This window comes from Catharus ustulatus, chromosome 13 (genome assembly GCF_009819885.2).
Source record: "Catharus ustulatus isolate bCatUst1 chromosome 13, bCatUst1.pri.v2, whole genome shotgun sequence".
Taxonomy (NCBI): Eukaryota; Metazoa; Chordata; class Aves; order Passeriformes; family Turdidae; genus Catharus; species Catharus ustulatus.
In genome coordinates, this window is record NC_046233.1 from 9,845,628 (window position 1) to 9,858,357 (window position 12,730).

A 12,730-nucleotide genomic window follows, 5' to 3' on the forward strand; every position below is an offset into this window, starting at 1 on the left:
GGCCGCCCTGCCCTGGCTCCCCGCTGCCCGCTCCCTCCCTGCGGCGGCGCTCCCCGGCGCGGGGCCGCGCTCAGCGGGCGGGCGGCTCCATGGGCGGCGGCGGCGGCGGCGGCAGCGGCGGGCCCGGGCCGGCCCCAACAATGGAGCTGCGGCGGCGCCTGGCGCGGGGCGGCCGCTGGGTAAAGCGCCGCGCCGCCCCTAGCAACCGCACTTTCGCCACGGCACCGCCGGGCAGCAGCACCGGACGGCGGCGGCGGCAGCGAGGACGGAGGAGACGGAGAAGGCGGCGGCTGCGGCGGCGGCGACTGGGCGAGGAGGCCACGTGGAAGCGGCGGGGCCGGGTCGGGTGGCTCCGCGATGGCAGTGGCGAATCTGCCGTCTCGAATCACAGACCTCGCTGCCACCGCCCGGCCCCGCCCCAACCCGGCCCCCCGCGCCCCCCTCGGCCCTTCGGTTCTCCCGGTCCCTCCTCATCCATCCGTCCCCCAGATCACCCCAATTTCCAAGGTCCTCCCGATTCCCCTGGCCTGGCTACACGCCCCCCGGTACTTTCGGCCCTCTGGCCTCCCCTGCCTCCCCGGTCCTCCCGTCCCCCTTGGTCTCCCCGCTCCCCTTGGCCCAGCACGGCAGCAGACCCGGTTGAGCAGTTTATTTACAGTCGATAACGCAGTAGAGACCCGCCTGCCCCCCGCCCCGGCAGCCCCCGGCGGTGGGAGCCCCGGCCGTGGGCAGGGCACGAGGCAAGCCAGCCAGCCCGGGGCAGCAGAGCCGGGGGAGAGGGCACAGGCAGGAGCGGGGCGCAGGCAGGAATGGGGCGCAGGCAGGAGCAGGGTGAGGCCGCTGCCCCGAGGAGCAGCGGGGCTGAGACCCCCAGCAGGCACTCAGGGTCAGCCTTGCCCTGGGCAGACGCCAGGCTGCTCTCCCGGGACACACACGGACACGCTGTGTTCCCCCGGCGCTGGCCCTGCCCGCCCTGCCCCACGGCCGGGCACATCCCGCCTTTGCTGCTGGACATCGGGCAGGAGGAACAGGCAGCCGAGGATGTTCAGCCCGGTGATCTCACTGCCAGAAGCGGATCCCAGCCCTGTTTTGACCAACCATAGCAGTTGATTATCTCCCTAACTGGGGCCACATCTCCATGGTTAAGCCCTGGCTATTGGCAGAAAAAGGGTGACATATCCTTGCCCCACCAGCCAGTCCCACGGCTCGTGGAAGAGCTACTTGGGATCTGCTCGGAGAGGCTTGATGTCGCGGGTCTTCATGTAAGAGAGCAGCTGCTCTGGGATCTCAGCCAGCACATCCTTGGCCAGGCGGGCCATGCTCAGCACCTGGTTGCCTGAGTCATCCACGTAATCCCGAAACGGCACAAACTTTGAGGGCAAGAAGTTTCCAGTCAGGTTGGAAACAACTCCACTGCTGTGGGGTTCAGCAAGGGGGACTGAGCATCTCTCACCTATAGTGGGTCTGGATTTAATGCCAGAGTTACCTGTACAATGTCCCTCTCAGCATATCGTCCTCGGGAAGACAACCGTACCTCATCACCGTCCAGCTCCTCCATGGCTGGGGGTAACAGCTGGTGTCACCAAGCCTCGGTGGGGTGAACACCGGGGATGGAAACACCAGCCCTTTGGATGCCTTTGGCATCCCAGAGGAAGGGACCACGTTTCCATCCCTTTTCCCTGGTGTCCCCAAGTCTCAACTCACCCTCAAACTCAGCTGGACCTACTCCCACGATGATGATGGACATGGGCAGGGAGGAAGCCTGTGGAGCAGAGGCAGGGTGTCAGCCAGGATAGTGCCCATATGAGGTGAACTCAGAGCAACAAGGGTGCGCTCACAGTGACAATGGCTTCCTTGGTCTGCAGCATGTCAGAGATGACACCGTCAGTGATGATGAGGAGGACGTGGTATTGTGAGCCATCGGTCACCTGGGCAGCTGTCCTATGGGCAAAAGGGATGGGGTCTCTCAAGCACCCCACTGGTGTGGGGCAGTCGACCATGCTGTAGGACAGATGGCATTTGGGGATGGCAAAGGGGACAGTGCCCCAGTGCTCACCCAGCCACCTGGTTGATGACAGGAGCAAAGTTGGTAGGACCATAGAGCTGGACAGTGCGCAGGCTTTGGAGGTAGGACTCCAGCACGCCTTCAATGCCAACACAGCTGGGGTTCTCCATGTTGTTGTTCTAGGGGACAGAGATGGGCACTTGGAGGGGGACCACAGTTCCTGGTGTCCCCAAGGCTGTGGGATGCTGGGGCAGAATGTGGCCAGGGTGCTTCCCCTCCCCACCAAGCTGCTGTGGGCACCCCACAACCAGCTCTGCCCCACAGCCAGGGGGTCTGGGTTCACTCTCAGCTCTGTCCCACAGGGAGGGCGCACCAGAGGAAACTGGTGGGAGATCTTGCCATCAGGAGGGACTTTGGCACCAAAGCCGTAGGCAGGGAAGAGCTTGTCACTGTCGTAGTCCTGGATGATTTCCCCCACTGCCTTCAGTGCCAGGGCATAGGCGCTCAGCTGGTAGGGGCTCGCGTAGTGCAGGGAGGTGGGCTGTGATGGCAACCCTGCAGCACAGTGCCCATCACACCCACCCCATGGCCACCCCCACAGTGATGGGGAGCCCCCAGACACCAGGTGCACTCACCATTGGAGGCCGTGAAGTCAATGGCAACAGTGAAATTCAGCTGTGTCCTTTAGGGGGAGAGCGAGGGAGGCTGCCAGCCCCATGGCACAGGTATACCATTTTCCAGCCCCATAGTGCCAGTGTTTCCCTGCCCAGACCCATTGCCTGGTCCCCCTTCCCCAGCCAGCACCCCACAGTCCCATGCCACTGTTCTGCATCTACTTCTCAGCGCCACTGCCCCCTTCCCCCCTGGCCCCCTCACTGAACCTTCATGTCACCACTGTCTTCGCCCTGAGACCCTCAGCCATGAGGGATCTCAAGGAGCCAGGGGGCTCCCGGCCCCCCACTCACCCGCCCCGTATGTAGTCAACGAAGGTGAACTCAGACTCAACGGAGAAGGAGAGCAGTGTCACCTGTGGGCGCAGGGAATCAGATCTGGAGCCTCCCCAAACTGGCACAAACAGCAGGTGGAACAGCATCAGCCCTTGGAAGGCAGGAGGCCCAGGAACTCCCCAGCCCCACTCACAGTGCCAGAATTCACATATTTCTTCTTCTTGCATTTCTTCCTGGGATTCAGCACCTGCAGGCACAGGGGTGGGTCAGTCCCAGCATGGAGTGCACCCTGCCCTCACCCTGACCCACCATCCTACCTCATACACTGTGAACTGACTCTGTGCTCGAGAGAGCTCCCGGTAGCTGGTGGCAAATTCCCCGATGAAGTCGTGGCTGCAGAAGGAACACAGAGTCAGCATGGCCAGGCACCTGGGTGAGAAGTGCCCTGGGAAGCTTCAGCAGCACCCTGAGCTCTTTCCCTCACCTCCCATCCCGGTCCCAGTCGTACACATCTATCTTCACCGTCCTGAAAGTGAAGGCACATAGTGGGTGAGCTACCAGCCAGGCTGGCACAGCCCCTCCAGCCCCTGACTGGGGACACCCAGCCCCACAGCCCAACCTGCAGTGAGTACCCTGCCCACCAGCTTCCAGCAGAGTTGCCATGCCTGCCCAGCCTGCGGCTCTGCCAGGAGGGAGCAGGAAATTTGGGTCATGGTGGGGGCCTTGGAAAGGAGGGGGATGCATTTATGTAATTTGGGTTGCAAAAGAGAAAAAAACCCAATCGGGACCCAATTCTGAGCTGCCTGCCACGGAGGGGCCAAGCCCACAAAGAACTGCTCATACCCCGCTCTGGCCCAGTGGCTGCCCCTGTCCCTGTCCCTGTCCCCACCCCCATCCCCGTACCGGTCGTAGTCGCCGTTGCAGAGAGCGCGCACGGGGATGGTGAAGGGCTGCCACACCGGGTTGAGTGTGTTCTTCACCACCTCTGTCTTATGGCAGATAGTAAAGCTGGGGAGACAGGGCAGGGTGGGCCACCCTGTCTGGTGACATTGGCACCCTGTCTGCCCCACTGGGTCCCTGCGCTCACGTGCCATCCTCATTGCTACGATAGAAGACGAGGAAAGGATCGGATTTTCCAAAGAAGTCCTTCTTATCCAGCTTGTTGGCACACAGCTGCATTGTGACGATATCCTGGGGACAGGGACTGTTATTGCCAGCTATCTCCTCAACCCTGGCACCAGCAGCTTCTGTACTGTGGGACTGTGCAGCCCTCTCCACACTGCAGCTGGTACACGGATACTCACCCGGCAGTTGCTCAGCTCCTCGGCCAGCAGCAGGATAGTCCCACACCGCTTCCCTGGGACACCCCTGGAACCAGAGGTACACAATCAGCTTGGGGTCAAGGAGAGCAGTTCAGGGGCAAGAAGTGAGGTTAGGGGTGGGGCTTCTGTCCAAGCTGGTGGTGCTTGGCAGTGTGACCAGAATCCCCAGCACAGGACATGCAGGGAGGGGACCAGTGGGGCAGGTGGTGGAGACACAGTGTGGTACCCTCCCACCTCACCTCTCCATAGGGTGTGACTCACGTTAGGGGTCTTTCCAGGCGTCCCCTCTGGGACCCAATCACCTCTCCCAGTGCCACAAATGCCTGCCCCAGGAAGTCCTATGCCCCAAACAAAGCACTGTGAGACCCTGAAGGGCTGTTGCCCCAGTCCCCCACCATTCACACCCACCACTTTCTCTCCCAATGCACCCATGGGACCTGCCAACAACTTGGCTCTGGGCCACCCCAAGTTTCCTGAACCTACAGTCTGACCCAAGAGCCACTTCGCAGCCCAGGACTCATTGTGCATCCCCAGGACTACCAGGTGCCCGCTCCATGCGCCTTACACTCATTCTGTGCCCTAGGGCCAGCCCATATCCCTGGACCCATCTTGGGTCTGTTCCATCCCCACCCCCAAACTGCCCTACATGCTCTGACCTGTCTTGGACCCCTTCGGCCATCCTAGACCCATTCTACCCCTCAACAGCCAATCCTATGGAGTGTCCTGGCCCCATTCTGCCTCACCATGAGGGCTGGGTTCCCAGGGCAGAGCAGGGCTGGTGTCTGGTAAGCACCTACCTTCTGCCAGTCCCCATGGGGCATGGAGAGATGGAGAGCAGGTTAGAGACCTCTGAGGGGCACTTGTCCCCCCACTGACAGCACCCACACAGGGCACAGCCTTGGGGTGTCTCAGCATAACATCACGCCGGGGCATCACTACACATCCCCCTGGCACACACTGTGCTCACCTGCTTTAAAGTGGAGCAGCTCTTGGAGTCCACGTTGTAGCTGATATGGGAGAGCAGAGCCCTGAGTTGGTGCCTGCAGGGATGCTCCAGCACACAGCCCGCTTCCCCACCCATCTGGGCTATTCAACACTGAATTCTTATTTATTATCCTTATTTATTACTGACTCGGTGCTTTGTTTCACCCTCAGTTGGGCTAAGCCCTTCCCTGGCCACCCTACTCACACATCGAAGCGGAGGTTTTGCTTCTCCTCGAAGTAGTAGTCGAGGACGAACTTGCGGACAAAGTCGGGGTTCAAGGTATTGTCGATCACCTCGGTGCGCCCGAACTGCAGGGAGAGGGGTGAGGGTGGCCCCCCCAGCACCCATCCCCATCGCAGCTGCCTCGGCACTAATCCCCGTGGGGGATTAGTGCTGCTGGCGTGGCCGGATCATTAGCGTGGACGGGGAGGGATCATTAGCGTGGACACGGGTGGCCAGATGGGCCCGTTTAACCCAGCTGGGGATTAGCCAAGAGAGGGGGCCACGCTCACCTCCTTCCACTCGCTGCTCCCCGAGACCTGCACAAAGAGGACCACCACTGCGGAGAGAGGAGCAGAGCCAGGTTGCCGTGCCGTGTCTGTTCCATGCCGTGCCGTGTCTGTTCCATGTCACGCCATGCCATGCCATGCCCCCTGCCCTGCTCTGCCACCCACCTGGATCGGACTTGGAGAAGGTGTCCATGTCCAGCAGGTTCCTGGGGAAAGAGCCAGGCATGAGCCACCCTGAGCGCCCCACCTGGCCCAGCAAGGGCTCCCCATGTCCATCCCCCTGATCACAGGTCAGCGCCATGCCAGAAGGCCGTGCTGGCACCCATGGATAAGAGCATTGGCACTCCCAGGGAGACACGACGGCTCCCTCTGCAAGGTTCGGTGGGGCAGAAAGGCGAGCGGCGAGCAGCGTCTCCAGCGCTGATGATGATTGAACATGACAGGGAACCCATTTACAGGATGAAACCTTCCCCGGTGCCGCCGGCGCCGGCTGAGTGCCCGCCGCGCCCCGGCAGCAGGAGCTTGGCTAATGGCAGGGTGCAGAAGTGAGAAGAAAGGAGACACTTGGAGCAGGGACTGAGCAGCCAGTGGGCATCCCCCGACACACCTACCGGCAGAACGATTGATCGTCGTCCTGTGCGCGGTGTGACACCGGAAAGTGCCGGGGGATGCTACCGGCTCTGCTGGGATACTTCCCGCACCCCCGGGGTGGCAGCAGAGGGTGGGCTGGGGCACGGCCGGAGGCTGCGGGGCTAAGCCAGCTCCCCTGACCCCAGCACGCAAGGGAGAGACCGCACCCTGGTCCGGGCTGGGTCGTGAGGCTGCGAAGCAAAGGCTGCCCCTGCCCTGGGTTGTCTCCAGGGGTGATCCCCGGTCCCTGCCTGGAGCTGCCCGGTCCCGCGGCCCCACAGACCCTCTGCCTGGCGTCCGGGAAGCTGGCAGCGGGAACCAGGGCTCAGCCTCAGGGAGAGGGCACAACAGCCTCCGGCCCGGGCTAGAGTTTGCATAGCTCGGGGATGTGCTGGAGGTACCCACCCTGGTCGGGGCGCTCCGTGCCACAGGACCCACAGCACGGGGACGCAACCCCCCAGCAGGACGCTGGTGTCTGTCCCTGCGAGCGGGACCCCCGACCGCAAGCAGCGGTGTCTCCGACGGGCTATATTTAGCCGCCGGCAGACCGGCTCAACCGCCGCCGCTTGCCCGGCGGACCCTGGCCACAAGCTGGAGCACAGAGCAGCCCCTCTCCCGCAGTCCCCATCGCGCTGCCACGTTCCCGGTCCTATTGCCTTGCACCGAGCTCACCAAACCGGGCAGCTGCTCGCAGCCAGCGCCGGCACCCCGCGCCCCGCCGGCATCACCCTGGCCCGCCGGCATCACCCGCCTCCCACAAGCATCGAGCCGCGAGGGACCGTCCCGCGCCTCAGCCCCGGGTGAGGGCATCGGGTCGCTTCAAGCAGCCGTGCCCGGTGACAACATCCCATGGGACCCCAGGAAGCGGGCGGGATGGGTAGCAGCAGGGTGGAGGGATGCTGGGCATACGCCCTGGCACCGAGAGCTACCCAGGGAGAGAGGAGCAGCTGACGCCTCGAACCAGGGGCTGAGCGGCGGGCAGCGGGACGCAGCGAGCAGCCCCGCAGCGCATCCCGTGTCCCACCCGTGTCCACGGACGAGCCCCCGCCCTCCTGCTCCCTCGCCTGGCTCCCGGCTCACCGGCACGACACGGTGATCTCCACCTTGGTGCCCGGCACGCTGCCGGCCGCCGGCTCCAGCGCTCCCGGAGCCGCCATCCCCGCCCGGGCGCCGCCGATGCTCCGCACCGCCTCCTCCCGCGCCACCGAGGAGGCGCGCCCGGGGGCGGGTACGGCACGGGCACAGCGCGGCACGGCACGGCTCAGCACATCTCCAGCACGACGGCCCTTCCCTGCCGGCAGCGGGGGCACCAACCCGGGCACCAGGGGGTTCGGCTCCTGCGGCTCGGCTCCACTGGAACGTCCCGCCCGCGATTCCCAAGAGGGGGCTCAGCTCCCATCCCGCCCCGCCGGGGGCTTCCTCCCGCGTTCGGCTCGGTGTTATTTCGGTGCCGACGCTCGCGAAGAGTGGGCCGGGCTATTTATAGTGAGCGGCGCCCCCGGCAGCGCGGCTCCCCCGCGCCGCCCCCTCCCGGCCCCGCTGTCCCCGCCCGCAGCCCAGAGAGGAGGCAGGAGAGGGCACAGCTCGGGTCATTTACTGCAGAGACTCGCCGAAGACCCCGCATCCCCCAGCCCCAGGCGGGGGGGGGCTGGCGGCGGGCGCTGGGTGCAGCAGGTGCCCGCACCAAGAAGAGGGTCCCAGGACGCCAGACCCAGTTTTCCAGGCAGTGGTCTGGGAACGCCGTGTTCACAGGGTGCTGCTGCCTCTCAGTCCCACGCCCCGCACGAACTGCTCGAGGAGGCCACCGATGGCCCCTGAGGGGCTGGGGGGCACGGCCTTCAGGCCGATGGTCCGGCTGTAGCTTGCCAGAAAGGCAGAACGCACTTCCTCCAGACGGGACTCACGGTCACTCGCTGACACCAGTCTAGGAGAGAGAAGGAGAGGTCAGTAACTGCAGCCATCCCTCTCCATATCCCAGCTCTCACTCCTAACACAGGGCTGTGGTGCTCAACGGGCTGCAGTGGCTAAGGCTGTGCAAGCCCCAAAAGGCTCTGCCCACAGAGCTGATGGCAGCTGGTGCCACTGCCTCCTCATCCAACCCAACCCACGGAGCCACTTGCAGCCTCAGTCTCCTGCTCCCCCCGGGGTTTCCTCCTTCACACACTCCACTGTCCCCTGTTTCTCCCACCAGCATGGTGCTCATAAGGCTGCAGTTCATAAACAAAGTGGTGCTTTGGCCAAGTGGGTGCTGACATCAGTCCCTGCACCAGTTCCCTCCCTTCCTCACACAGATGTCGCTTGTCCACATGTGCTGTGCCTGGACAGTCACTTTCAACCTATTTGCAACCATCCCCTACTTCCACCAGCCCCAGCCTTGTCTGCTTGTGCCAGGACAGAGAGCTCTGTGGAAGGGGGAATGAAAGGGAGCAGACAAGGTGACAAAAACCCCAAGGAACACTCCAGCCACAGGAAGAAGAGAGCTGAACAGCACTTTACTTCTGCTCCCCAGCATGGCTGCTCTCTGCAAACAGGAGCAGAGTAGGGCATGACTTCCCATGAGACTTGCTCTCCTCGTCTGCTGATGCACACACCTGGTTAGGGGCAGGGGGAAAACAGCAGAAGGAAGGTGAGACTTCAGCTGAGGGAGCAGGGGAAAGCAAGACTGGGGCCCAGAGGCAGCTGTTCCAAGCTCTCCAGCCTAAAATGATCCTTGCTGTAGTGCCTCTGCGACATGCCAGTGGTTCCCAGAGAGATTAAGACATTCCTCAAAGGTCACTCCAAGGGCACAGTGCGAACCTTCCCCATAAAAAATTCTCTTTAATCTTCCAGCGCCTGGGCTGGCTATAAATTGGCACAGCTCATCTGAATGGAAGTGTTAACCACCCACAGCCAACAGCTTCGGTCCGGAAACAGCAGCAAGAGGATATGGTGGGAGGCCTATAAACAGCAAGCGATGCCGAGGCAGCCAACCAGGCCGCTGTTTACTGTGTCTGATAATAAAGAGAAGCCAGAGGGCAAAAAAAGGCAACAACATATCTAAACACATTAGCGATGCTTTTTGGCAACCTAATTAGGACGTGGAACTCGCAAACCTGCTAGCATTTAAAATAAACTCCGTGAAGGCAGGACTTACTTGCACCCGAGCACAGCGATCTCAGATGTCACGCGCAGAGGTAAGCGAGGGCGTGCAGCAGTTAGGTCCTGTGTCCTGTGGCTCTCACAACTCTTTACAGGGCAGATTTTGTATTTGGGTTTTTTGGTTTGTTTCAGGGAGCGAGACACTCCAAGGCACGGGGTCAAGCAGCCAGCCACTGCTCCACACCAAGCCCTGCAGACTGGCTGCAGCATTTCACCCTGAACTGCTCCCCGCGGAGGCAGGTCGCGCTTCCTTGCCAAATCCACAGCACTCTGCCCCGCTACACTTCCTACAGCCTGCCCGCTTGCCTGCAGCTTGGGGTGCGGGATGAGAGGAGGCTGTCAAAGCCCCAGCTCGAAGTAAGCCCTGACAAGCCCCACACAAGCACTAGAAGTAGGCTGTGAAAAGCATACCTTCATCGAGCTGCTGCCAGTGAAGATGCAAAGTGGGAACTTAAATGGAATTAAAAGAAAAAAAAAATCATACTGTGTTGGGCTGCAAAAACAGGGAAAAAACCACAATGGAGTCCTGAGCAAACAGGGCTGATGCAGAGCAGAGAGAGGGTAGAGGCTCTGGGTTAAGCTCAATACAACACTGCTGTGAACTCTTCATCCTTTCAATGCAGCTCCTGGTCGTAGCACCTCCAAGCAACCCACAGCTTTAGTGAATAGCTGAACAGGGCAGAGCACCCACAGGAGAAGCACCACCACTGTTCTCCTTCTTTTGAATCCACTGCCCCAAGCAGTCACTCTCCAAACTGCATAAGCCTAAGGACTATCAACTTTGATTCATGTTTCTCTACTGAATTCCCTATTCCGACATTGGATCTGACTCAGGGGCAGCAACAACTTGCTGGTGAACAGCAGTGACCAAACACAGCTAAGCTCAAGACACAGTAAAGCAGTCACTATTCACATGCCCATCCTTCAATCCTTTCTCCCTTGCCCATCTCCAAACTACTCCAGGACCAGCTCATTGTGCCCTCAGGAAAGAACAAATCCTGGCCAGGCCACGTCTGACATCTCTTGCAATGTTTGGATCTGTCAATTCATGGATTCTGTAGCTTCACCGTAACTTGAAGGCAGCTGCTCTGCTCTGTTCAGCAGCACAGCACGCAGCCACACGAGACGCAGAACCAGGGCAGGCAGCCTGTCTCACAGGAGACACGGGTTTTCATGTTGCTTGCCCTCTGCCTCCAAAGCACGTACTCAGATCTCAGTAAGGGACTGAGCATCTGGCAGCACAGCTCTACCATTGCTTGCTAGCAGCAGCCCCTGATCTGCCAGTTCAGTTTCTTGATGGAGAGTTTGCAGCCTGAAGGCACAAACCAAGGTTCTCCTCTAACAGCCATTAAAGCACATCTCCAGTCTTTCAAGCTTCCAGAGGTGGTTTTCTATTTGGGGAGGAACATTTGCCTCTCAGCCATTTCACATGGCAGGATGTGGCAGGACACAGGGTCTCTGTGGCTCTGCACTGGCCAGGCACAGCACCTGCAAATGATGCTGCACAAGGCCAGACAAAATTTGGGTTACAGACGGAAAGTCCTTCTCTTACTCCAGCAAGGATCTGACCCCAGTGGGAAGACACAGGTGAACAAAAATGAAAAGCAAGGAATCTGGGTTACCAGTCCTGTCCTGACAAACGTGAATCCTCAACTGCACTCAATTATGCCCATATTCAGCATCTTTGAGGAAGAAAGAAAAACCTCTTCTTCCTACAGAAAGCAAAGCGCTCCCCCATCATTAGGTAGAGAAAGTGCCGTTTTCTTTCCGCGTTCAGCATAAGCAAAGAGTGCTCAGGGACTGAGTTTGTGGACAGAAAACATCGAGGCAGAGAAGATGAACAGTTTGTTATGGGCTCCCAGGCTTCTCCGAAAGTGCCAGAGTGATAAAGTTGCAGTGCTCGCAGGCAGCCAAGAGACCCAAGGAGAGATCCTGCGTTTGAGACACTTACAGGCAAGTGCTAGAGAACTCATCCGGGAAGCTGCAAGGGAGAGAGGCGTCTGCGTTCAGGATTGCCTGCTCCCGAATACTGCCACACCCTGTCACCATCTGCCAGCTGCCAAAGTCTGTGGAAACGGAAGATCCGGGCAGAGAATGGTCCGCCGATCTGGGGCAGAGAGAGAGGGAGACGGCGCGATCAGTCAGATCATTCAGCCACATGCTTTTCACTGGCACCGCTGCCAGGGACCTGCCAGGCAGACGGCCAGCAGCGCCTGTGCCAGCACTGTTGACACTCAGGGACCAGGGTGCAACATGCAGCTCGGGCTGGGCCCCAGACCAAGCCTTTCCTTTGAAAGTGAAGGGAGAGCCAAGCTGTCTGAGGCCAACAAAGCAGCAGGAGCACGCCAGGAGCTGGACAGGAGAGAGCCAGCACGAAGCAGATGCCATGCAGAACTGAGAAACCCATTAGTGAGATGGAACAGCACATCCTGCTCTGAACCCTTCACAGATGTGAAAGCTGTGCTGTACAAGGGACATTCCCCTGTTGCTTTTTGTAGCTGTTAGCACATCTCAGGGCAGAAGGGCAAGTTAAGGTTGTGACTTGGTTATTGCTGGGAAAGACTTACAGATCATTCTCCTGACAGCAGTTAGAAAGCAGAACACTCCTGAGCATTACCACCAGATCTGAACAGAGCCAAGGCCCAAGGTGTACCCAGCACACCTACCCCCAATGCCTGAACATCTCTTAATTTCTGTGTGAAAGAAAGGGCTCTTTCTGCCAGAAACCAGGTGACAAAACATCTTTAGGACAGGCTAAATAGCCAAGGAAGGATAATTGATGTATGCAATCTCTCACCAGGAAAGAAAGAAGCATGAAACATGGTAAGTGAATCTGAGGAGTCCCTCCAAAATCTCTGACAAGAGGGCACAATCACTTGAGACAAACCCAGAGCTTGGCTTCCAAGGGAGCAAGCAATTATTAAGCCTTGCTGCACAGCAGAGTGTACATAGCTGGAAGCACAGCCTGTGGCGGAGCTGCTCAATTACACACTACCAAGATCTTCTGGATAATTTATCTGAGTTCTGCTGGGCAGAGAGCAGTGCTCCAGCTCTGCTGGGCCAGGTACTTGCACGCTGTCTTCACAGCTAAGAATAGCAGTGGCGCACTGCAGCTGCTCCCCAAGGGACCAGGAGAACAGCCAGAAAGACAGGCTCTCCCACAGCAAGGACCTGAGCTATACTGGAAGGCAAAG

General features: G+C 60.0%; 2 protein-coding genes across 3 annotated transcripts in view; both read right to left on the reverse strand.

Moving 5' to 3' along the window:
* Window positions 1–634: 634 nt before the first annotated feature.
* Window positions 635–7,584, reverse strand: CPNE9 (copine family member 9). Its single transcript, XM_033071351.1, has 21 exons — window positions 7,479–7,584; window positions 5,934–5,974; window positions 5,772–5,818; window positions 5,464–5,567; window positions 5,242–5,281; window positions 5,072–5,074; window positions 4,536–4,612; window positions 4,257–4,320; window positions 4,040–4,143; window positions 3,856–3,960; window positions 3,437–3,478; window positions 3,270–3,345; window positions 3,146–3,199; window positions 2,971–3,032; window positions 2,641–2,687; window positions 2,379–2,560; window positions 2,057–2,184; window positions 1,839–1,941; window positions 1,705–1,762; window positions 1,487–1,560; window positions 635–1,370 (listed from the first exon to the last, which is right to left on the reverse strand). The coding sequence occupies exons 1-21, from the start codon at window positions 7,553–7,555 to the stop codon at window positions 1,218–1,220; spliced, it is 1,641 nt and encodes a 546-aa protein (XP_032927242.1). The 5' UTR covers window positions 7,556–7,584; the 3' UTR covers window positions 635–1,217.
* A 387-nt stretch (window positions 7,585–7,971) lies between these two features.
* MTMR14 (myotubularin related protein 14) overlaps window positions 7,972–12,730 on the reverse strand; it is a 31,303-nt gene continuing 26,544 nt past the window's right edge. The window contains exons 18-19 of one of the 2 annotated variants that reach the window (XM_033071349.2): window positions 11,488–11,643; window positions 7,972–8,322 (exon numbers count right to left, since the gene is read on the reverse strand). In XM_033071349.2, coding sequence (XP_032927240.1) covers window positions 8,145–8,322; window positions 11,488–11,643 — 334 coding nt within the window. In that variant the 3' untranslated portion in view covers window positions 7,972–8,144. The remainder of the gene's footprint in view (window positions 8,323–11,487; window positions 11,644–12,730) is intronic. The other variant, XM_033071350.1, reaches the window with a different exon arrangement.

Coding starts and splice junctions, on each gene's coding strand:
- CPNE9 (XM_033071351.1), bottom strand. CDS start 7,555: ATGGCGGCTCCGGGAGCGCTGGAGCCGGCGGCCGGCAGCGTGCCGGGC. Junction 5,819..5,933: donor CTTCTCCAAGTCCGATCCAG/GTGGGTGGCAGA, acceptor CTCTCTCCGCAG/TGGTGGTCCTCTTTGTGCAG. Junction 1,561..1,704: donor AGGTCCAGCTGAGTTTGAGG/GTGAGTTGAGAC, acceptor TGTTACCCCCAG/CCATGGAGGAGCTGGACGGT.